This window comes from Theobroma cacao, chromosome 8 (assembly GCF_053813885.1).
Source record: "Theobroma cacao isolate CCN51 chromosome 8, ASM5381388v1, whole genome shotgun sequence".
In the NCBI taxonomy this organism is placed as follows: domain Eukaryota; kingdom Viridiplantae; phylum Streptophyta; class Magnoliopsida; order Malvales; family Malvaceae; genus Theobroma; species Theobroma cacao.
In genome coordinates this window covers 4,532,428-4,555,957 of record NC_142646.1, presented here as the reverse complement: position 1 = coordinate 4,555,957, position 23,530 = coordinate 4,532,428, and the positions used below count along the sequence as shown (strand labels likewise).

The window sequence follows — 23,530 nt, the reverse complement described above, 5'->3', positions numbered from 1 at the left end:
AATATATGTGTTAATGTTAATTATATTATTATATAAGAATTTAGACCAAATCAAGCAATTGAAACAAACTAGACATAACAGTGTAATATGATGTGAATTTTTATATTTGATTATATATGTTAAAAAATTTGGATGTGAATTAGGATTTAATCCATTCCAATCAAATACCTTAAACATTATTTTATAAATTCTATCTATATAAGAAGTTATTAGCTTATAAATAAGTTATATATTTCATTTATAAACATACTCTTATTTTTTTAAAATGCTTTCTTTAATAGTTATTTTTTAAAATTATATTTTATAATATTTATATTTTTATTATAAAATTTAAGTTAAATGAATTTAAATGAGGATTGAATTTTGAACCGAATGTAAATTTAAAAAACATTAACCAGGCCGACAGTAAAAGCCAAATAAGTTCTCCGTGTTTAAATGGATCACGAACTTTTGTAAAATTACGCCAGCTTTAGTTTGATACAAAAGTAACTCAAGAAAGGAAGAAAGCTACGTCATTTATAAACATTGAGATTAGCTTTTTCAATAAAAGAAAAACGTAATATATTCATACGGTCCATTCAGACAAAATATATTCGAATTTGGGGGGGAAAAAAACACTAAAATAAGGATAATTGATTGATTGAACTATATAAAATGAATTAAGTTTGCAAACAGTGAATTTCAAAAAAAAAGTTTGCAAACACTGACAGTAGAATTATAGTCGGTTTCCTCACGAAGAGACTGAAATACCCCCACTTGGGTCCACATAAATCTCCAAACCTGGCCCGATATGATGTTGTCACGGCTACTTTCAGCCCTTTGTTCTTTTCTCTGGCTCTCATTTCCTCTCCTATAAATCAAACGATTGAATACGGCCCAAGAAAACGTTCCGCCAATCCGAATCTTCGAACCCCTGATTAATTAAACGCCAGAGCCAGACTGTTAGTTCCAAGTCCCATCATCACTCTCCTTGCTTTTTTATTTCCATCGTCATTTCCTTTCCTTTCCCACAAACCCAATCCAAGTTATCTATCAAAAACATGAGCTGGTGGTGGGCTGGTGCCATTGGCGCTGCTAAGGCAAGTCCCCGATTCTTCTCAGGCTTAAAAATTTTCTGTTTACCATTACGAAAGGTGCTTATTTTTTGTTTTAATTTTTGCAGAAGAAATTTGAGGAAGGTGAAGCGCCGATAAGCTTCCAGAGCGTTGGACTGGTAGTTGGAGTGACCGGCATAGTCGGTAACAGCCTGGCCGAAATCCTTCCATTAACCGACACCCCCGGCGGCCCATGGAAAGTATACGGAGTAGCTCGTCGCCCCCGGCCCAACTGGAACGTGGACCATCCTATCGAGTACATTCAGTGCGACATATCCGATCCCAAGGACACCGAATCGAAGCTCTCTCCACTCACCGACGTCACCCACATCTTCTACGTCAGCTGGATCAACCGATCATCCGAAGCCGAGAACTGCGAAATCAACGGTTCCATGCTCCGGAACGTTTTGCGTTCCGTGATCCCTAACGCACCCAATCTCCGCCATGTCTGTCTCCAAACCGGAACCAAAAATTACCTCGGACCGTTGGAATTGCTGGGTAAAATCCAACCGCACGATCCGCCTTTCACCGAAGATTTACCGCGGTTAAACGCTCCCAATTTTTACTACACTCAAGAAGACATCCTCTTCGAAGAAACCGAGAAAAAAGAAGGATTAACCTGGTCGGTTCACCGACCCGATGTGATATTCGGGTTTTCGCCTTATAGTTTAATGAACATCGTTGGAACTCTTTGCGTTTACGCCGCGATTTGTAAACACGAAGGGCAACCGTTGTGGTTTCCTGGAATTAGAGCCGCTTGGGAAAGTTACTCTAATGTTTCGGATGCGGATTTGATTGCGGAGCATCAGATATGGGCGGCGGTGGATCCGTATGCAAAAAACGAAGTGTTTAATGTGAATAATGGGGATGTTTTTAAGTGGAAGCATTTGTGGAGAGCTTTGGCGGAGCAATTTGGGATAGAAGAATTTGGTTTCGAGGAAGGGCAGAATTTGGGGCTGGTTGAGATGATGAAAGGGAAAGAAAGAGTGTGGGAAGAGATAGTGAAGGAGAACCAGTTGGAAGAGACGAGGTTGGAGGAGGTGGGACTTTGGTGGTTTGTTGATTTGATCTTAGCAGGGGAGCCGCCGCTGTCGAGTATGAATAAGAGTAAGGAGCATGGATTTTTGGGGTTTCGGAATTCCAAGAATTCGTTTATTACGTGGATTGATAAGATGAAGGCTTACAAGATTGTGCCTTGATTTACTATTTTGTTTCCAGTTTTTGGTAACGGAGATTAATTTGTTATAGTTGTTGTTGCTCTAAAGTAAGTACATGTGAACTTGTGAGATTTAAGCTATTAGCGGCAAACGCTTGGACCTGTTCGATATGGGAAACACTTGCGTAGGCTCCAAGAGAAGTTTTTGTTGCATTTGGGGGGATGCTGTAAGGTTTATTGTTTCTTTTAGCTTATGACGCTTCGTTCTTTATCTTGTTCGAGCCTGAATTATGCAATAAAACTTCTTTATTAGACAAAGCTTGCATATCACTTCGAAATTAAGTTTGGAATTCATGCATTTGAATGTTACAGAATGAGGCAACTATGAAACAAGCAGATTACTGACACATGTTTAACATGTCCAGGCTATCATGTTATTGAATGTGAGATGCTAGTTATAGTATATTTAAGGTTTTCTTTCTTCTTTTCCAAGCACTTGGAGAGACTGCTGTGCTGAGTCCTTTTGCCATATAATTTACTAGTTCATTTTCTGGATTTGATCAACTTACAAAGCGTTGGAAATTTGAAGTATTAACATCTGGGTAACTATATGCTAATGCTTTGAAGTATTATAGTCCATGGTTATCTTTGTGTATATTAATGCATATCATTCCTTTTCTCAAAGAAATATACATTTCTGAGCCAAATCATGACGATATCTGTTTATCTGGAGCTGGAAGGTGTTGTTCTTTGTCAATAAGCCCCTAACAGACACACAAACAATAGCAATGGGTAAAAGTTTTAACATTTATTTGTTGATTAGTTGCCTTCTTTTTTACTTTATGGTTTTGCTTGAATTATGATATAGAGAGATGCCTCCCACCTATTTAAAGGCTTGGCAGAGGTTCATATGTTATTTTAAAATGGACGGAAGTAATTGGCATACATTCCCTCTGATGATGTTGCTTACTCATGTATCATTATTGGGTGAAATTCATATTGGGTTGACAATAGCACAAAACAATTCTGAGATGAAGCCCAACTTTAAGGACCTGGCAGAGTTAATTTGGCAGGGAACTGTATTCTTGTACTCTGATCACTTCCCTTATCTGGTTAAAGTTGTTTGAAATACCCTGTCTGACTTCAGTCTGAGGTTATGTAACAGTAAGTTTTCATTCAACTTGACTACAGAGGAGATGCTGATTGAACTTTTTGCTTCCAAAGCCGGTGATTACTGTGTTACATTTGATTCTTTACAGCTACATCAGCCTATTATTATTCTGCTATCACAGTTAGTTGTGATTCCACAATTTTGATACCAAATATTTGCATATTCAAGGTTTCCATTAAATATTTTCCCATCAGTTTTCTCCATCGCTGATCTGAAGCTTCTTTGACCTCTTGTAATGCGGAGTAGAGAATCATTCGGTGCTGTTGGTAACATTGGGATGCAGTTTCCTGAAAGATACGGAAATTATGAGTTGGTTGAGTGGAATGCTGAACCAAAATGTTAGGTTGCCTCAAATGATCTCTTTTGTGAGTTTGGACAGTTTGGTTATGGAATGTGTTGTATTTGTCTGTCTAGACTAAGTGTGCAAATGCATTTATCAAGCATCGGTTGGTTTGACTTCGGAAATTACTTGGATTTGGACCCCGCTGTGTAATCATTTTGTTAAGTACTAGTTTATGGAAGTTGTAAAACTTTGTCAAGTCTTATCATTGAATTGATATATACTTGTACGGATATCAAACACGTTATCCATGACGAAAGGTTACGTTCCTTTTAAGGCAGGGCACCAGTTTGGAGCAGACAACATCCGAAGAGCCAGATCCAAGCCCATGAAACAAAACATAATGCTAGAAGTAAAAAAAAATCAGAATAACGATCATGCCTGGTGGGACTATCGTCCATTAAGTAAGTTGGATAGGAGTAGTTGTAAAGATTTGTCAAGACCCCACTATCATAGAATTGACCCCACCCTGGCCCATCAGTCCAACCCAAAATTAACTCTTAGATATAAATATATATCTCAAGTTTTAATCAGCCCTTGTCAACCTCCCATGGTTGGGCCTGTGAAAATAAAGCAAGAAGGAGGTTACCTTCCCCGTCATTATCAATCAATAAATGTCATATGTTATGCACGTCAGAGCCTGTAGGGCCGCCACAAAATCAATTGGGCAGTTCTGGCCCTTTGGGCCTCTCTGGGCTCGGGTTGTTGGGAGAGATTACAATATTTAATTTTTTGATTACAATCTACATCCCCATTGGAACTTGGAAGGCCCCTCTTCCTTAGAACAAAGCAGGCACTTTGGTCATTTCAAGCTCCACAGTTTTTGCCGTGCCAAAAAAATAAATAAATAAAATAACGAACAACTGAACACAAGCAGGGAGACCTCAGTTCCTAATCTGAATCTGTTCTCCGGTTCTTGTTCTTTTCGTGGGAGATCAATTAGTTAATCTTTGATACCAGTTCCTGTTTCTTACAGTTGAGTAAGGTAACTGTCATTTCCATTGTTCTACTGTAATAATAATTCACTGCCCCTTTCTTTTATCTTTTCTTTTTCCACTCAATTCTCAGTTTGATAGCATCTCTTCTTATTCAGCGCCGAACGCAAAATGATTACAAACTTCAATGGATTTGGCGTTGGCCTTGGTATGCCCACGTGTATTTTGCATCTCTTTTTATATTCTCTTGAAATAAATTTCTCGTCTTTACGCTTTCTTCTTTTCTGTTTTTTTTTTTGTCAATTTTGCCCTCAGGTTTTGGTGTTGGTTGCGGCTTCGGAGTTGGATGGGGTTTTGGAGGTTTTTTTTTTTTTTTTTATCTCTTTTTAAATTTTATGTTTCAGCTTAAATTCTCTTTATTTTCCTTTAACTGTCATGCATAAAGATATCCCCAGACTGAAATATATGAACCAAACAGTGGAAATGTATTGTCTGTCGCTCTAGTCATGCGTATTTGATCCAAGGAAGTAGTTGTCAGTACTTGTTTTCATCGTTTGTGAGATATGGGACATGGACTTTGTAGTCGCCTTGGTTGTTGATGTGGGCTGAAGATTATAATTTTAGTTGCATGTTGACGTTAGACATAAGACTCTAGATTGAATTGTTGATGTCAGACGGGAATGTAGTACCAGTCATGATCCCTTCATCATCTGTCTGTCAGGGTTATATGTTATATGTTCATCACTTCATCTGCCAGTCTTAGCTTACTAGAGATACCTTTTAAGATGTTATGAAACTATTTGGTGATGATTGTTCTGCTGCCGATGGGCATTTCAATTGGCAAGCAATTGAATCATGATACTTAGAAGTGTGACGAGATCTGAATGTGCCAATTTGTTGAGAATTGGTAATGTACTTATTGTTTCCTGTTCATCTCAAAGTCTTCCTTGGCCTGGAAATGAGGGTTGAGTCTTATGGTAGCTTTCTTCATTGATGGGAATTGAATCTCGGGCCCTTTCTTTCTGTTCTCTTTTTTGTCTTTGGTAGCTAGTGAGAAAACTATAAGGATGTTTTACGTAGTATCACTTTCTATAACATGGAATTATGATGATGAAGGTTTAGTTTTAGAACCTTTAACACTTGTTGGGCTTAGAGATAGTTCAACAATCTTAAACTCAGTTTACTTCTTTGTTGTTTTTTAAACCTTATAAAATTATTTCTTTTGTTTTTGCCTCGTCAGGTTTGGGATACATGATAACCTTTTAACTTTATTCTGCAATTGATCAATATGAAAAATTATATATGGCTAAATTATGAACTTAATTGTTATTTGAATGACTTCTATTTCATATTTTGTGAATATATGTAAATGTTTGCAGCTTCTCTCTAAATTAAGGTATTGTCTTAGAATTGAAATTTATGAATATATCTCCTTCTCATTCCATGGATGCAGTAATAAGCTTTTTCTCTCACTTGTGGTTTCTTTTCTCATTTGCAGGGATGCCTTTGAGTCTCTTTGGGCTTGGTGCAGGTATTCCTTTAAATACTTATGGTTCCTTTGTTAATCTGCTTTGCTGACTCTAATGAATGAGTCGTAAGTTAACATTGGATTTATTCTTTATGCGAAGGTGGTGGCTGTGGGGTTGGCTTTGGCCTTGGATGGGGCTTTGGGTCTGCCTATGGTAGCCAGTACAGATCGTCTAGGGTCACATTCCAAGGCTTAGAATTTGGCAAAGAGGACCGAACTAAGGATGGTGAGTTCAAAGTAATACCAAAAAGCAGCAAGGAAATTCGTGAGTCACAGTAATCTTTTCAGTTTGGAGATGAATTAAGATCTGTAACCAATGAAGTATGAATTAGAGAAATGTCACAGTTTAGTGCATTATCCACAAGTTTTTGCCTGCAAACAGTCATATTGAACAGGGTACATCCTGGATTTACTTTTGTATTTGAGATGTTTAAGGTTCAGTTTGGAGTAATGTAAGTTCAGCGAGAGGAATCAATGAAATTGAGTGGAGTTTCTTTTACGAAGTGAAATTCCATCCATGGGGGTGTGTCGAAGGAGCTTCCTTATAGTCTTTCATATTTTTTCTGCTGCTGCTTGAGATGCTGATTGCTGAGCTTGTTATGTTCTAGCTTGAGACTGTTCATATGGTATTGACTTGGTGAGAGTTCTCATTTTCAAAAGGAAAGTTAAGCTTCTACGAATAATTTCTATTAGTTTTGGTGGTATCCTTGCTTATGGAAGTATTAGAAGAAGGCTTATTTAGATTCAGGGGAAGACTGATGAAGGGATGCGGACGGTAATATTGTGGATTTTGCATGCCTAAACACAAGTTGCAAGCTGGATAGAACAGCAAACTGTCTTTTTCTTTTTTCTTTTTTCTTTTTTATTAAAATCACTAATGAAAATTCATTGAATTTCAGAATAGAAAACAAAGAGATAATTATTTCTTATTTCCATAGGCTTTACCATCCAAACCAGAAATTGAATTGTCCATGTTAAAAGCTTGAATATGGAAACCTCCAATTTAAAGCTCATTAATCTTAACCGTTAGGGTTAAGTTACAAGTTCAAAGGCTTCAAATAACTTGTGCTAGTTGTCTGTGGTGATAAATTCCGATCTTAATCTGTTCCAGGGAAAGGAGGAAGTAACGGAGCGGCTTAGGAACCTATCTCCCAAAGTTATCGTTCTTTTAGGCTCTTCTTCAACAATTCCTTCCCGCCCCTTCATCCCGTTTTAGTTCCGTCCCTACTTGCGCATTTTCTCCTAGGGAAGTCGTAATTAGTAACCTTCCTTATTACAATCGAACTGTTGTGCTGAAACCTGACAGCCTGACTCCTGAGTCAGTGGACCAACTCTAGTTACTCAACAGCATTAACCAATAACAAGCCACCAGATAGACAAATTGACAAATCTTTATTGCTCTGCGCGTGCTACCTTCCTCTTTCATCACTAAGGTTGGTAGGTCGCATGCGGGGAAGCGAGAGCTAACCCGTCCCTTGCTTTCACCTGATCCCATTGTTTCATTTATCCCCAAGTCTCCACCTTCTCCGTCCATCTAGGATAAATTAGGGTAGCCCTGACAAAGATAAGCATAGTCGCTCGTTTTTCAGTCCTTTCTCACAAGAACCAATGGCTGAACACACGGTTTACACCCTCTCAGAGGTTGCTCAACACAAATCAAAGAAAGATTGCTGGCTTGTCATCGATGGCAGGGTAATCCTGCTCTCTCTTTTCATCCACATCCAAGAGTTGCATACTGATCACGTTCGTCCACGTATAAACTATATCTATGTAGCAAATAATTAGACTTGACTAACTCTTGTAGGTACTGAACCTGACAAAGTTCCTGGAAGAACATCCAGGAGGAGAAGGGGTGCTGTTGGAGTCAGCAGGGAAAGATGCGACAAAGGAATTCAAGGATATCGGACACAGCAAGGCGGCTCAGAACTTGCTCCTCAAGTACCAGGTCGGAGTTCTTCAGGGTTACACTTTGAAGAAGGATGCGGATATCCAGGTTGCTTCAACTGATGAACCGAAAAATATGAAAGAGATGAGTGCTTTTGTGATCAAGGATGACAGCATGCCTAAATATGCAGGCCTTGTCGAGTTCTTTGTGCCGCTCTTGGTTGCTGGTTCCTACTTAAGTTACCGATACCTGACGACAGGCTCATCGATGGTCTGATTGATTTGGTATCAACAGAAAAATCAACATGAACCACCAAGCCAAAATCAAGATGTCTTTCTCCCTAGACATAAATATCGGTCTAGAATGTTACTAGTATTAGATTTTTACCAAGTCTTGGCATGTTTATTCCTTCTTTTTATCTTCAGTTGTTGTCCTGGTGAGAGTTGCTGTTGAGGATTGAGAAAAAGGAAACTTAGCATATTTAATTACCTTGATAATTGGTAAATGCTATAGCAATAAAATGCATTTTATACGCCAAAACCTTATCTTTTGCAAAGTGAAATGTAAATGAGGTGAACCAACGAGTACTGGTAATAAAAATGTTCAAAGCCCCTCAGCCATAAATTTTTGCAGCAACAAATTAATCGGAAAATGATACTTGGCATATGCCTTAAAACAAAGAGCATGGAGGCGATGCAGCCATTTCATGGAGATCAATAATCTTCAGTTTTTACTAGGTCATTAGCCATTAAACATTTGTATTACACGATAAGAATTCACCAATAATTTTTGAATGCATCTTCCCACAATGTATAATGTATCAGATGATCCATGTTTATGGTGGGTTGAATATGCAAATGAGATGACACAAGTGAAGGAACTTCAACACTTTCCATAATTGAGGTCTGATTTAATTAAATTTCCCACTTCTCTTCTACAGTTTGCTAGTTGGTTACAACTAAAAGAAAAAAAAATGGGGAAGGGGGGCTTGAAATGCTACACGATTTGTAGTAATACAACAAACTCGTCTGTAAGGAGAAAAGAAAAAAGAACATATATTACATGATCCAACAGCCTCAGTTCAACTTCGTCATCCCTGTGCTCCTTAATTAAACTACAGGACTTTCCTTTCATCTGAAAAATCAAAATTGGAAGGGAGAGACAAGAAGTGGTCAAGGAAAAGAGAAGACAAAAAAAAGGTGCTCTCGCTTTTTGTCGTACTGCCTTCACCCAAAATTTACCTGGGTCAAACATCGAGTGAGTATAATATGCACAATCTATACTCCTCAACCACCTACATCCCAAATAGCAAGCCACTGAGTAAAAACTGCTGACTTAAGATTCTGCATCTCCTTTTCATATTGTATGAAATGCGATTAAAACTGCATACGAAAACAAAATGTTTAGGCTTCATAGACTTTCACGGACTCAATTTCAGAAAATGCGAATACAGTTAAAACATAGCAAGAAGTGGCACTAGCACCACAATCTGAATGCGTAGGAAGCAAACAATCTGAATTGATTGCAGGAGTCTATAAATGCAGTTAATCTTGGTTCTAATTATTTTAATACACCCCATGTGATTCCTGCTTTTTTCAGTGTTTCTACCAGCATAGAGTTACTCCTTCATATTATGTATCACAGGCTTATGTTATGCTCTCTAAACCATGAGTTATCCACTTTCTAATTTGTTCGCAGTGAAAGCGGCCACCATCCTTTATAGATAACATTCTTTGTAACCTATCTCTTCTTGTATTAGCATGCATCCATCTAACTGCCCAAAACTTTGCACCATAAACCATAATTGATATAGATGTCCATCACCTTGATAGATATCTTACAATCATAGGATATCCAGCAGCATTTCTCCATTCCATTGAACCTGTTCTAGCTTTATCAATAACATCCTTGTAAATTTCTCATCTCTTCTGAATAATCAACCTATATACCAAAAATGAGACTCTTAGGAAATTTTTGACCGTGTATTTTACTCCATCTTCATTTTTATTTCTAAGCTTGTTAAGACTGAATACTGTATTCTGATTGACCTAAAACTCTAGGATTCTGATTTACCATTAACCTCAATGTTTGTCTCACTCGTCTACTCTGATCATTTGTTCACAATTAGTATGCATTTAAAATATCATGCTCTAAATATGCCAAAATATTATGAAATAAGGAATCTAAGGTCCTATAGGCTAGATAGTGCATCTCTATTTGTTAGTGGTCTATTTGGGGCACTTTTCATATACACTTCTATTTCACTTCTTTCAGTCTTTACTCTCTGTACATTTTATTGTTCTCATACTCCAGTTGAATGAGAATTCACCATCCAAGTAGCATCAAGCACATAATCTAATTAGGATGATAACAGTGAAAAATGAACTTTGCCTTTGCTAATTAGCATAATGATAAAAAAATTGCTAAAAATTGAAGGTTAATAAGCCCAAAAAAAAGAAACCTAGTAATACAAATTTGAAGCAAGCTCACCAATCAAGCAAAGGAAGAGGACAATCCAAACGGACAGTTGAATGGGACGACTATATTGCATTTGATACTGAGACCTTTGAAGCTGTCTTTGAATAGCCCCATACCAGCCATAAAGTTGCTTATCATAACAATCATCGCAATTCAGGCAACTCTTACTTCTTTCATAGCATGCATTAATGCCCTGCAGGAAGAAATGATAAAATAGGAACTTATGAACACTAGTGGGGCAGCACAGAACATGGTAACAAGAAGGCAAATCTAAAAAACTATATTTCAAATGGTACAGAAGTAGAGTAGACATTCACCCTATCCAACTGAGGAGGTCTCAACAACTCTGTATCAGACTCGTGATGACGATCTACTGCCTTGCACTTCCTGATGCCATTCTTTGGCCACTTCAACTTGGCTACAGAATCCAGGGAATCAAGGAAACCAGACAAGCTTGGTACCTTTCGTGGGGGAATAGAGGGCTGACCATTGGAAGAGTTCTGCTGTAAAGCATCATCAGCAATTGCAATCTTCCAAGCACCAATGTCAGCACTAGCACTAGCAGTCCTCCTATGCCCATGTGACTTTTGGCCCTTAGCCTCGGAGGAGCTCCACTCAACAGACTGAGGATTCTTTGAGCAATGTGCCACTGATTCTTTATCGATTCCTTGTGTGATTTCATTTTCTCTACCATGACTCTTAGGAGGAAGTTTCTTCTCTCCAGATACAGATGGTCCAGACAAAAACAAAGCAAGCTCATTGCATTCACCTTCATCCAAACGCACCCAAGGCATCAATGCCTTACCCTCCGAAAGAGCTGATTCCTGCAATGATTTTTCAATCTTTGAAATCTGATCCTCAATTGCTACAATAAATTCGTGATGCCTATCTCTTGAATCCTCACTTGAACTCCCACCGTAACTTGATTGGACAGCCTTTTCAAACTCCTCTAACTGCAAGTCAAAAATTCAATTTCTCACAATGCTGAACCAAGCAAAACCCCAACCAAAACATTCACGAAATGAACCACACATAAAAAAGATAGAAATAGTAAGATGACCTGCCATTTGGTAGTGCCAAGGGCAGTACGCAGATCCCTACGAAGTTCCTCCAAATTCCACGTACTAGAAACGTCCTTTTTCGCGTGTATCCAGGTTCTGTATGTCGATTCCATCCTTTGGATTCCCGAAAACAAAATTGACATGAGACAATTTATCTTCCAAATAACTCAAAAACGACCAATACAAATGAAATCAAATTCTCAAGCAATCATCAACCAATTGAAATTTTAAATCTTAATTTAGCATTTAGGGACCTAATTCCTAAAAAAAAAAAAATTCTACTTTCAACCTCGAAGACTAATCTTCTGTACTTTCCAAAACATTTCCATAAAATCTAAGAAAAAAATTAAAATTAATCCAGCTGGAAAAAGAAACCCAAAATGAGAAAAGGAAATCATTTTACCTGTCAGCAGATTCCTGAACTTCTTCAGCCACAGAGAAGAAAGGATCTTTTTCCCACCGATCAAAACTCGAAGCCATTTCAAAAGAGAAACGCAAAAACAATATTCCGCTTCGATTAATTAATCAATTAATTACAATTAAATGAAACCACATCTACAATATCTGCGCCCCCAATTGTTTTCTTCAAAAACAAAAGCTAATTGAATCTAAGTTTCGCTAAAATCCCGGAACTGAAGGCGCAGATCAACAAAATCTTTTAGATTTAAATTGGTAACGAAAGGGCAAAATAGAGGAGAGGGTGAAAAAGGGTGAGAATCAGAGAAAGAGACGGAGGGAGTTTCAAATAAATAAGGTCAAAAAAGGGTCGGTCACAGCAGCCGCATGATGTCAATAATTATGGATCGAAGCTGCCCGCGGGTCAGATTGAATCAGCCGCGAAGAAGCACTCATTTTTACCTCACACGACGTCGTTTTCGATGCCGACGTGTCAAAAAGAGACGGAAGAGAGTTCAACACACTAGAACTAGTAAACTAATAAATTAGTGTTCGCTTTTGACCGAAGTGAGATCATGTTTCCGTGTGTTCGAATCTTCGTCCAGCACCTGAAAACTTTGAATAAGGTCAAGTACGTGTGGATATACTTATCGTTAAAGATCTTTATTTTTTGGATTGAATCTAGAACGTGTTCTTGTTCTTTCATATTTAATGGCAATTTGAAAAACTATAAATAAATCATGAGCTGATTTTCATTTGAAACGTGGGAGTAATGAATATCATTTTAAAAGAAAAAAGAATTCATATCAACGAACAAGATAACATGGCATGGCATTATTACATTACTAGAGTGGTGCCCCTCTTCGTGAGTATTGAATTGTTATTAAAATTAATTTTAAATTATATAATATTATAAATAAAAATAATAATAAAAGAAAAATAATTTTAAATTTAAAAATATTATAAGTAATAGTAATAATGATAAATTAAAGATAATTCTTTTAAAAATTCAATATTTTAAAAATATTTTTTTATGTCTTACTAAGCAACATTTTTTATTTAAATAAACTTTTTAAAAAACATTTGATTTGTTATATCTTAATATATGCTAATGTTGATATAGTCATTTTTTTTAATTACATTATTCTAATAGCGAAATAAAATTCATGTTTTGAAAATATAATATTTATAAAATAATTATTGATAAGTTGCATCATTTATATAATAAAATTATTAAAATAAAATGAATATTTTTTAAAAGTCAAAATTAAATGAATATTAATTACACTTATAAAAATGTTCTTAGTTTGAATGATGAAATTTTCTAAATTATTGTCAATTTTAATTACTACTTTCTTATCTTATGCTTTTATAATTTTTTTGAATTAATTCACTTTGCGAAAATAATTTGAGGATCCTTCAATAATTTTGATAAGTCATTATTAACTTTATTCAATTAATTGTTAATTTTTTATTATTTATCAAAAAAAATTGTTTCACTTTTTATTCTTATCCTATATTCATATTTTTAATTCACATATAAAAAAAGAAATTATAAATAAAAAAAATAAATTAACTAAACCTGAACTAGGTTAGACTTGGATGAATCCAACCCACTTCTTTTTCTTTTTTGTATCCTTCATAAAACCACGTGATTTTAATTTTAACCTAACCTTAGTTGCCAACCCTATCCCATTTCTACATTTTTGCTCTCTTCTTCTTCTTCCACTGGCAGCAACCAACCCCTTTCTCTAAACCTTCTCTCCATTACTCAGTCCCCGGCGTCGTCGCCCTTGTTGGCCTAAGTCTTTCTGGCAGTGGCTTCCTATTTCTTTCCCTTTCCTCGTTTCTTCTCTTCCCCTTCCTTCTGCCGCCAGTTTCCTCTCTATCTAAAAAAGCCTAACCACCGTTCTCCTCCTGCAATTTGGGTTTTCTTTTGAAAGTCCTGTCACAAATTTAAAACCCCTTTCCTCAAAGCTGGGCGTGGGCACCCTTTAAAAGCATTCTTCATTGTTTTTATTTGACTCACTCAATGGCAATTTGTTTTTCCTAATCACACTGTAAGATGCCACGTGGTAAAATAAGAAAACTAAAATGTGGCAAACTGAGAAAGCCCTTTTTGGCTTCCTTTTTACTTATGTTATAGATTTAGAAACCATATGATTCCATATGTTATGAAAATTATATCTATACCTTCATTTTTTCTTTTTCCTTTTTTAATTTGATTTTATCGTATTTTTTGTATATTTTAATATTTATTGTCATGCACATTGCAAGTACATGTTTACGTTGTAATTATTTTTAAGTAATAATTATATATAAGATACAAATATTTTTAAATATGTGAAGTTAGTTGTTTATAAATAAAAGATAATGGCATCTAATATACAACTGATATTTCAATTATATATAATTGAAATTTTATAATGGATTTATATTTCACTACAAATGATGTCACCTCATTAAAAAATAAATTTAAAATTTTGAGATATTTAAAAATAAATTTACTGATTTTCTTAATTTTAAAGACAAAAGATTAAAAAAAAATTCTATCCAACTTTCTCTTACTCAATCTCCTCCCCTTCTTCCCTCAATAAAATTAGATCCAAAAAAATTTGTAAATAACTTTGATGGAAAAATGAATGATAATTGAAGAAGAGGGATTAGTTTTTCCTCTATAACCAGGTTCATTTGAGGTTGATCAGAATCTGAAATTGAAATGCATATTTATCACGCCAGCATACTTTGTCAAAAGAGACTTATTGAATATCTGAAATTACCCTTGTACTTAGGTCTCAGAATCATTAACATGTACCTTTATTTCGTCCTCTCTCTTCGTGGTGTCAAGTTTGGACTCAAGTCTCAAAATTGTTGAAAATCCTCTTTTATTAATCAAAAAAATGATTGTAAATATTAAAAAATAGGTAAATTAAGAAAAGAGTAAAATAAATATTATTTGCAAGAATCAAAATTAAAAATTTTGGATTTTAGATTTCAATACTATTATAAATTATTCAACACTATTAGAAAAACATTTTTAATGGAAATTATGCAATTGGAACTTATATTTATAAATTGAATATATTTTATTAATATTTGTGATAAAATATTTTTAATAAAATTTATTTGATGCAATTAAAACTTTTATATAATTAAAGATTAGATAAATCTTATTAATATTAACAAGAAAATTATTTAAAATGATAATTTTAAAAAAATAACAAATATAATCACTGTCACCAATAAACAAATTTTCTACTGTTATGAAATAAATTTTAAAAGAACAACTGTAGAAAAATATAAGTGAAAATATTTAGAGGGAAAGAAAGTAATTAGAGAAAGTAAGAAGACCTTATTCAAATATATATTTACAAATAAAGTGAAAGGATCTATTTATAAGCTAATAACCCTTTATTTAAATTGAATTTACAAAATGAAGATAACATTTAGGGATTAGACGTATTAAATCTTAATCCAAACTAATTTACATCAAATCTAGATATAAATAACATAAATGGATATTCACAAAAATATTCATAACACTTCCCTTTGAATATCCGTTGTATTAAAAATATGCATCGTTAAAACCTTACTAGGAACAAACCTCATGGGAAAAAAAATCCTAGTGAAGGAAAAAGAGTACATAATATTTTTAAAAATACACTTTTGAAATATTACCTCATTAAAAACTTTATCAATAAAAATCCAGTGGGAAAAGCCTTGATGAAGAAAAAGAATATAGTGGGTATTTTACTCCCCTGATGATTACATTATAGATATCTTTAAAATGATACATTCCAACTATCAAATGTTACAGTAAGAATGGCTTTAATGAACAAATCTGCTAGATTGTCACTTGTTTGAATTTGTTGAACACTTATTTCACCCTTTTCTTGAAGATCATGAGTGAAGAAAAATTTTGACGAACTATGTGTTTTGTTCGATATCCTTTAATATATCTTTTATTTAGTTGTGTTATGCAATCAATATTATCCTCATATAACGTTTTTGGAATTTCGTTCTTAGTTGACAAACCACACATTTATTAAATATGTTGAGTTACAGATCTTAACCAGACACATTCATGATTTGCTTATGAGTTACTAAAATTTTTGCATGGTTAGAAGAAGTAGCAACTATAGTTTGTTTTATAAAACGTCATGAAATAGCCGTACCTCCAAATGTAAACAAGTAATCTATTTGGGATTGAGATTTGTGTGGATCAAATAAATATTCTGCATCTGCATAATCAATTAAAATTTATTTTGATGCATTTGAATAATATAAGCCTATATTCATTATTCCTTGAAGATATCGAAGTATATGTTTAATTCCATTCTAATGTTTTTGAGTTTGAGAAAAACTATATCTTTCTAATAACTTCACAGCAATTGATATATCAAGTCATATTTTGCTAGCAAGATACATTAGTGCTCCAATTGCAATAAGATACGATACTTTAGGACCAAGAAATTCTTCATTATCCTCATGAGGTAGGAAAAAGTTTTTTTTTTTTTTTTACATCTAATGACCTTACAACTATTAGTGAACTCAATGGATATGCTTTTTTCATATTAAATCATTTTAGCACTTTTGCTATACAATTAGATTGAAAGACAAAAATTTCATTTGTCAAGTGTTTAATCTGAAGACCCAAACAAAACTTAATTTTTTTAAGGTCTTTCATTTCAAATTCTTTCTTTAAGTAATCAACGGCTTTTAATAACTTTTCAGGAGTTTCAATAATATTTAAGTATCAACATAGACAGCAATTATAATAAATTCATATCTAAACCCTTTTATAACATACATGGGCATATAAGATTATTTCTATAGCATTCTTTCAATAAATATGCACTAAGGCGATTATACCACATGTGTCTGAATTGCTTTAATCCATATGCATATTTATTTAATTTGATTGAATAAATTTCTCGACAATTCAAATTTTATGATTCATGCAACTTAAATCCTTCAGGGATTTTCATATAGATATCGTTATCTAGTGAGCCATATAAATAGGCTGTAGCGACACTCATTAGACGCATTTTAATTTTCTCATTTATTGTCAGACTAGTTAATATAGATTTGTAATTGTATCCACCATAGAAAATATCTCTTCATCTTTAATACTAGATCTTTAGAGAAAACCTTGTGCGACAAGCCGTGCTTTATACTTCATAATCTCATTTTTCTCATTTCATATTTGCACAAATACCTATTTATATCTCATTAGTTTTACATCATTTGATGTACGGATTATAGGTTCAAAAACTTCATGTTTTGCAATTAAATTCAATTCCACTTTAATTGCATTTTTTCATATTGGCCAATCATTTATATGTCTACATTCTTTAATAAATATAAGTTCAAAATCCTCGTTTTTCTTTCATAATACTGAGCTCTATATTATATACAAAATATCATCAACGTTTATTTACCGGTTTCATATTTTCCCATCATGACATAATTGATTGAGATCTCTTCATTTTTAATGATTTCATATACTTTAATTTCTTTTGAAATTTTCTCAATTATGTGAAAGGTCTCTTATAGAGTTTCTACTTCCTCTTTCTGACCATCTTAAATATTTACTGCTTTTTTTTTTCGAGGATTTTATCTTTGAAATTGATTGGTCTTAACGCTTCTGACGTGCCTTGTCCTACAATGACATTAATGTTAATAGGAGCATTTGCAGCTGGTGTATAAGATTTAATTATTCTTTTAGGTCAGTAAATATGTCTAGCAACTGATTTACTATATTTTGTAAAAGAATTATCTTTTAAGCTTCAAATTTATATTGATTTGTGCGAGGATCAAAACTAATTAATGATAATTCATTCTAAGAAATTTTCTTTTGCAGCTGCATATTTTTCTCCCCCTAATGTTGGAAAAATTGTTTCATCAATATGACAATTGACAAATTTTGTCATGAATAAATCTCTTATTGATAATTCTATATATTTAATTACAAATGGATATTCGTATCCAATATATATTCTTAACCTCCTTTGAGGACCCATTTTTGTGTATTGTAGTGGAGCAATTAAAACATATACTGCACACTAAAAAATTCTTAGATGGGAAATGTTTGGTTCCTAACTATAAAACAATTGTATAGGGAGAATTTATAATAACTCGTTTGGCCTGATGCATACAAATGCTGCTGCATCCAAAATGACATGCCTCCAAGCACTCATTGGAAGTTTGAATTTTATAAGTAATGGCCTTGCAATCAGTTGGAAGTGTTTAATAAATAATTTTGTTATACCATTTTGTGAATAAACATAAGCAATAAGCTGTTTAATAGTTATTTCAACTAATATGCAATATTAAAGGCTTAAGATGTAAATCTGCCAACATTGTCAAGACATATAATCTTGATTATTTAACTAAAAAAATGTGCTTACAAACGAATGATTGCAAATGCCAAATTGCAAGCTGTTAATAAGCACATATGTGACCATCTAGTCGATACATCGATTAAAATCGTAAAATATCTAAATAGTTCACATGGTGGATGTATGAATCCACATATAATCTTGAATATTATTCAAATACGTAGGAAATTCAATCCCAACTTTAGCTGGTGATAACCTTATAATTTATTTGCCTTTAGAGCAAGCAACACATAAAATTCATTAGATTGAAAAATCTTCTGATTTTTTAGTGAATGATCATACAAATTTTTAATCATTTTTTTTGCATCATTATTGATCCGGGATGGTCCAACCAGTTATGCCAAACATTAAAATTATTAGTAAACTTTTGGTTTACTATGGGTTTTAATTGTTATAATATTTGTATAATTTAATTATGATAACAGAGTGAGTAATTTTTTTTTCAACACACACTTTCTACTTAAGATAATAGATATAATATAAAGGTATTAAGCATCTCTTTCATTCATTGTCTCAATATGATATCTATTCAAACGAATATATTTAAAACTTAATATACTTCTTTGAGACTTAATAAAAAATAATACATCCTCTATTACTTTTTTCCTCAATGTAGTAAAATATTAGCTCTTTTGAAGCCTCCAATTAATTTTGTATTACCAGATATTGAACTGACATTGATTTTGTCAAGTACAAAAAATATTTATTTTCTTTAAATATAGTGTGTGTTGTAACAATGTTTGCTAGACATATATTTACATTATTGATCTTAGATCCAACAAGATCAATATCTCTATTTTCTTCAATAAAATAAAATATATACAATAAGAAACTTATAAGTTAACATAAAAGAATATTAAATATAGAATTAAAACACATAATAAGAACATACCATTTAAATATAATGAAAACATATTAAAGCATCTTCCTAATATAGTTATACTACATATACCAATTACTATTAAGTTCATTATCAGATATTTCTATTACCAATCGAATGATCAATTCCTTTTTAGGAGAATAAAATCAATAATAGATATTTTTATTACCAACCATGTAATCAATTTCTCTTTCAGGGTGGACAAATATCTTGATGTACTATATTAACTTGATCATGATTAAAATTATCACAAGATGCTTTAATTTTCAATGATGCTTGATAAAATTTAAGACGTACAATAGGTACGTAACCAATGATCTTTCATACCACATCAATAATAATACGTTTTCAATATTCATTTTATTCTTTGCATTATTTATCCACTTTTTGTGGATTACAAGTATTCATCCACTTCTTGATGGGTTATCCACTTCTGGTGGGTTAGTGAGTTAAGATATCCATCTACTTTTGGTGCATTGAAAATATTCATCTATTTGTGATAAGTTATAAGTATACATCCACTTTTGGTGGGTAATCCACATATGATGGGTTATCCACTTCTAGTGGATTAAAGGCATCCATCCATTTTTTATTGTAAAATTACCTACCCACTTCTAGTGATAAAATTATCTATCCACTTTTGATGATAAAATTATAATTAAAATAGTGATAGTGTAAATTATTATGGCCATCATAATTAAACGATATTGCATTCACTTTAAAAAATGGATGGATTCATGATTATAACCATAATTATTAAATGAAAACGCATTCACTTCAGGGAATGAACGAATTTATAATTTTTTTATTAGTAGCTCGTTTGTCGCATTTACTTCAGGCAATGAACATTCATAGTTTTTAATAGTAGCTCGTTTGTCACATTCACTTCAAGGAATGGACATTCATGGTTTTTCATTAATAGTTATATAATAGTAAATTCATTTTCTAATCAAAGGATAAAATATATACTCTGTGATAGTAAAATTCATATTAAGGTTGATTTTTAGAGAATGAAAATACTAAAGAGATATCAAGTTACTTACCTGATTTTTTTTAAAATCAGAAATCAAAATCCAATCATTGAAATCCTTTTAAAGCTTGAAAATGATGAAAACATAATAATTATAAAACTTGGGAGATCAAAGAATTATGCTGATAATATGTTATGAAACAAATTTTAAAAGAACAACTTTAGAAAAATATAAATGAAAATATTTAGAGGAAAAAAAAGTAATTAGAGGGAATAAGAAGATTTTATTCAAATATATACTTACAAATCAAGTAAAAAAGTCTATTTATAAGCTAATAACCTCTTATCTAGATTGAATTTATAAGATAAAGATAACACTTAAGGATTAAAAGGATTATATCTTAATCTAATTTAATTTACATCAAATCTAGATATAGATAATATAAATAAATATTCACAAAAATATTCATAACATCTACTATATTATTGGATATGAAAACATAGAGGATATAATTTTAATTTGATAAAACTATGGGGAGCTTTTCCTAATTATAGTATAGCACAGTGGAGACAACTCTAAAAAACACAAAATCCATCTTGATCTTTGTCAGCAGCAGGGTTTCAATTCACATTTCCACTGTCTAACCAACCCCGACAACCCACGCGCAGACATGGAAACTGAAGGAGAGCAACTCTGCGAAGCAGCAAGAAACGGCAACGTCGACAAAGTGAAAACTTTGATAGAATCAGGAGCCGACGCCTCCTACTTCGACAGCGATGGACTCACGCCGCTCATGCACGCCGCCAAGCTCGGCCAAACCGATGTTATCAGAGCTCTCCTCGAGGCTGGGGCGCCCTGGAACGCTCTTTCTCCGTCTAACCAGTCTGCTGGTGACTTCGCCATGGACTCTGGTCACCAGGAAGCCTTTGAAGTCCTTGTCTATGCTGGTAATTCGTAACTTCGTGTGTAATTTTTACCGTATTTGATTTTAGTATAGAATCTACCTGAAGTTTAATATGAAAGGGAGCTGAGTAGTTCATTAAAGTTACTAATTGAAACCAATTAGAACAAAGAACGGCAATCGATTAATTTATTCTTAGTTTAAATATATTGATTTAAAAGGAGATAATTTGAATAGAGAATCACTAATGTGTGACAAATAAGTGTTTGTAATTGAACAGGAATTCAGGCTGAATTGATTTTGGGAACCATCGCCAGGAAAACAAAAAAGAGTGGTGATTCTGAAGGGGATTACTTGGTAGATAGGGTTTCTTTTAGTGAGGATAAGTTGATGGACTCTGATAGCAAGGCTGTCATGATGGCTTGGGAGAAACCATTGATGGAAGCTCATGCAAAAGCAGTTTGCTCAGGAGGTGGTAACATACTAAATGTTGGATTTGGAATGGGTCTTGTGGATACAGCTATTCAACAGTATGGTCCAGCTACGCATACAATTATTGAGGCTCATCCTGATGTCTATAAGCGTATGCTTCGCACTGGTTGGGGCAAGAAGGATAACGTAAAAATAATATTTGGCCGTTGGCAAGATGTTTTTTCGCAGCTTGAATCTTATGATGGTAATTTAAGATTCATTTTACCCTTTCAATATCTGTCCATTTGTATGTATACCATATATGTCATTTACATATATGTTAATTTCTTATTTGGTTGCTGATATGGATCAACTCCATCACCATGCTGTAATTATATCCCTGTTCTAGATTAGAGATCTTCCGACTTTGAGATATGCTAATAAAGTTGATTCAATTAACATTGTATCACATAAAGAAATTTCACCAACCTATCTAGTACAGTTTTCATGAAACATGTAGTATAGTTTCTTTGAACAAGTAGAATTTTTTAGTTGGAAGTACTATTAGTTTGAGTTCTTACATTATAGAACCGCAGAAACAAAAGGTAAAAAAAAATTGCTACCTACTAATGTAGGGTAACCTTTAATCAAGAAATGTATCCTTGTGTTATATAGTCCTACCTTCCTGTCTAATAACACTTTGAATCGTATGCAAAACCTTTTTAGGTATTTTCTTTGACACCTATGGAGAATACTATGAAGACCTGAGGGAGTTTCATCAGCATCTTCCTAAGCTATTGAAGCCTGGAGGAATTTACTCTTTTTTTAATGGCCTTTGTGGAGGTAATGCATTTTTCCATGTTGTTTACTGCCATTTAGTTTCACTAGAACTGGAGAATTTGGGGTACTCGACACAATTGATTCCCTTGCCTGTTAAGGATTGCTTGGGAGAAGAAGTTTGGCAAGGTGTGAGGCACAAATATTGGCAACTCGATACGTATTATCTCCCTGTTTGTCAGTCCTTACAGGACCCTGAATGATGATTACATACTTCCAATATCAGAAATGTTTTCATCCCTTAAACTAGAGTTTGATCGCAAAAGCACTTCAACATCATCTTCCATCATTTGCTGACTTTGGATAATTAGGATTGCATGCATGTTACATTATCTTTTTGTCACTGGATTAACTATGTGCAGAGAACATCATGCAGAGAATCAGTTGTAGAAAGAGAACTAGTCGAATGTGTATGGGCTGGATCTATCACCAATTCCTTTGACTGGTTAAGCTTCTTGGCTGAAAGTAGGACAAATTAGTCAAAATTCTGTTCATTTTGTCTGATTCTACTTATTTATAAGCAAATTTATCATGGTTCAAAATTTGCTTGAGGAAATCATTCTACATGCTTCAGATAATGAGGAAAAAATCAGTTTATGCATAAGGAGAGAGACATGAGTCAGTTAATATTTTATATTGACAGCCAAGGCAGATATCCGAGGAAGTATTTGACAGATCTTTTTGCTGTTGTAATGAATAATTCCTTGTTTAAATTGCTCTTCAAATTTCCTCCTTTGCTATCATCACTAGCATTAAAGCTACCTAATCTGTAATGAAAAGCCAATGTCTCTGCTTTCTTGTTGGTTCTTTCCGTTGTTTCCTTTGGTTTTGCTGTGGCAAACCCAGTAATACACATTAAAAGCATGATGAATATCCTATGCTCTGTTTTCTCTGTTGGTTTTGCTGTAACACTGAGGGTGGCAGAGAGACCCAAAATCTTTAGTTGATCGGTAATGCTTGATTGCTTAGGCAGCTAGTTTTTTATGAAGAATCTTATAGGTTTAAGTATGAAATCAATGGCAAAAGGAAAAAAAAGAAATATGAATGACAGCAACCTTCTTTTATGTTACTCAATGGTGCATGTG

The 23,530-nt window shown here is 33.7% G+C and overlaps 5 protein-coding genes across 9 annotated transcripts; 4 read left to right on the top strand and 1 right to left on the bottom strand.

The window, feature by feature from the left end:
- Window positions 1-848: 848 nt before the first annotated feature.
- LOC18592015 (3-oxo-Delta(4,5)-steroid 5-beta-reductase-like) lies at window positions 849-2,568 on the top strand. Its single transcript, XM_007018489.3, has 2 exons — window positions 849-1,079; window positions 1,163-2,568. Exons 1-2 carry the CDS (start codon window positions 1,041-1,043, stop codon window positions 2,291-2,293), a joined length of 1,170 nt encoding a protein of 389 aa, XP_007018551.2. The 5' UTR covers window positions 849-1,040; the 3' UTR covers window positions 2,294-2,568.
- Window positions 2,569-4,533: 1,965 nt separating this feature from the next.
- On the top strand, window positions 4,534-6,727 carry LOC18592013 (uncharacterized). 2 transcript variants are annotated; one of them, XM_018125938.2, is made up of 5 exons: window positions 4,534-4,746; window positions 4,830-4,904; window positions 5,012-5,056; window positions 6,195-6,227; window positions 6,325-6,727. In XM_018125938.2, the coding sequence occupies exons 2-5, from the start codon at window positions 4,868-4,870 to the stop codon at window positions 6,501-6,503; spliced, it is 294 nt and encodes a 97-aa protein (XP_017981427.1). In that variant the 5' UTR covers window positions 4,534-4,746; window positions 4,830-4,867; the 3' UTR covers window positions 6,504-6,727. The 2 variants fall into 2 exon arrangements, with proteins under 2 accessions (XP_017981427.1, XP_007018549.2); XM_007018487.3 differs by having other exon boundaries at window positions 4,542-4,746; window positions 4,855-4,904.
- Window positions 6,728-7,671: 944 nt separating this feature from the next.
- On the top strand, window positions 7,672-8,649 carry LOC18592012 (uncharacterized). The gene is made up of 2 exons (XM_007018486.3): window positions 7,672-7,916; window positions 8,029-8,649. Exons 1-2 carry the CDS (start codon window positions 7,833-7,835, stop codon window positions 8,383-8,385), a joined length of 441 nt encoding a protein of 146 aa, XP_007018548.2. The 5' UTR covers window positions 7,672-7,832; the 3' UTR covers window positions 8,386-8,649.
- A 349-nt stretch (window positions 8,650-8,998) lies between these two features.
- On the bottom strand, window positions 8,999-12,470 carry LOC18592011 (Syntaxin/t-SNARE family protein). Of its 3 annotated transcripts, XR_001929080.2 has the most exons (6): window positions 12,052-12,470; window positions 11,648-11,762; window positions 10,905-11,540; window positions 10,600-10,780; window positions 9,351-9,491; window positions 8,999-9,243 (listed from the first exon to the last, which is right to left on the bottom strand). XR_001929080.2 is itself a non-coding variant. In XM_018125935.2 (5 exons), the coding sequence occupies exons 1-5, from the start codon at window positions 12,126-12,128 to the stop codon at window positions 9,466-9,468; spliced, it is 1,035 nt and encodes a 344-aa protein (XP_017981424.1). In that variant the 5' UTR covers window positions 12,129-12,470; the 3' UTR covers window positions 8,999-9,465. The 3 variants fall into 3 exon arrangements, 2 of the variants coding, with proteins under 2 accessions (XP_017981424.1, XP_088665247.1); XM_018125935.2 differs by having other exon boundaries at window positions 8,999-9,491; XM_088809121.1 differs by lacking the exon at window positions 12,052-12,470 and having other exon boundaries at window positions 8,999-9,491; window positions 10,905-11,536.
- Window positions 12,471-20,897: 8,427 nt separating this feature from the next.
- On the top strand, window positions 20,898-23,188 carry LOC18592010 (ankyrin repeat family protein). 2 transcript variants are annotated; one of them, XM_007018484.3, is made up of 4 exons: window positions 20,898-21,243; window positions 21,478-21,873; window positions 22,335-22,451; window positions 22,808-23,188. In XM_007018484.3, exons 1-4 carry the CDS (start codon window positions 20,967-20,969, stop codon window positions 22,885-22,887), a joined length of 870 nt encoding a protein of 289 aa, XP_007018546.2. In that variant the 5' UTR covers window positions 20,898-20,966; the 3' UTR covers window positions 22,888-23,188. The 2 variants fall into 2 exon arrangements, with proteins under 2 accessions (XP_007018546.2, XP_007018545.2); XM_007018483.3 differs by having other exon boundaries at window positions 20,899-21,243; window positions 22,335-23,188.
- The last annotated feature ends 342 nt before the right edge of the window (window positions 23,189-23,530 follow it).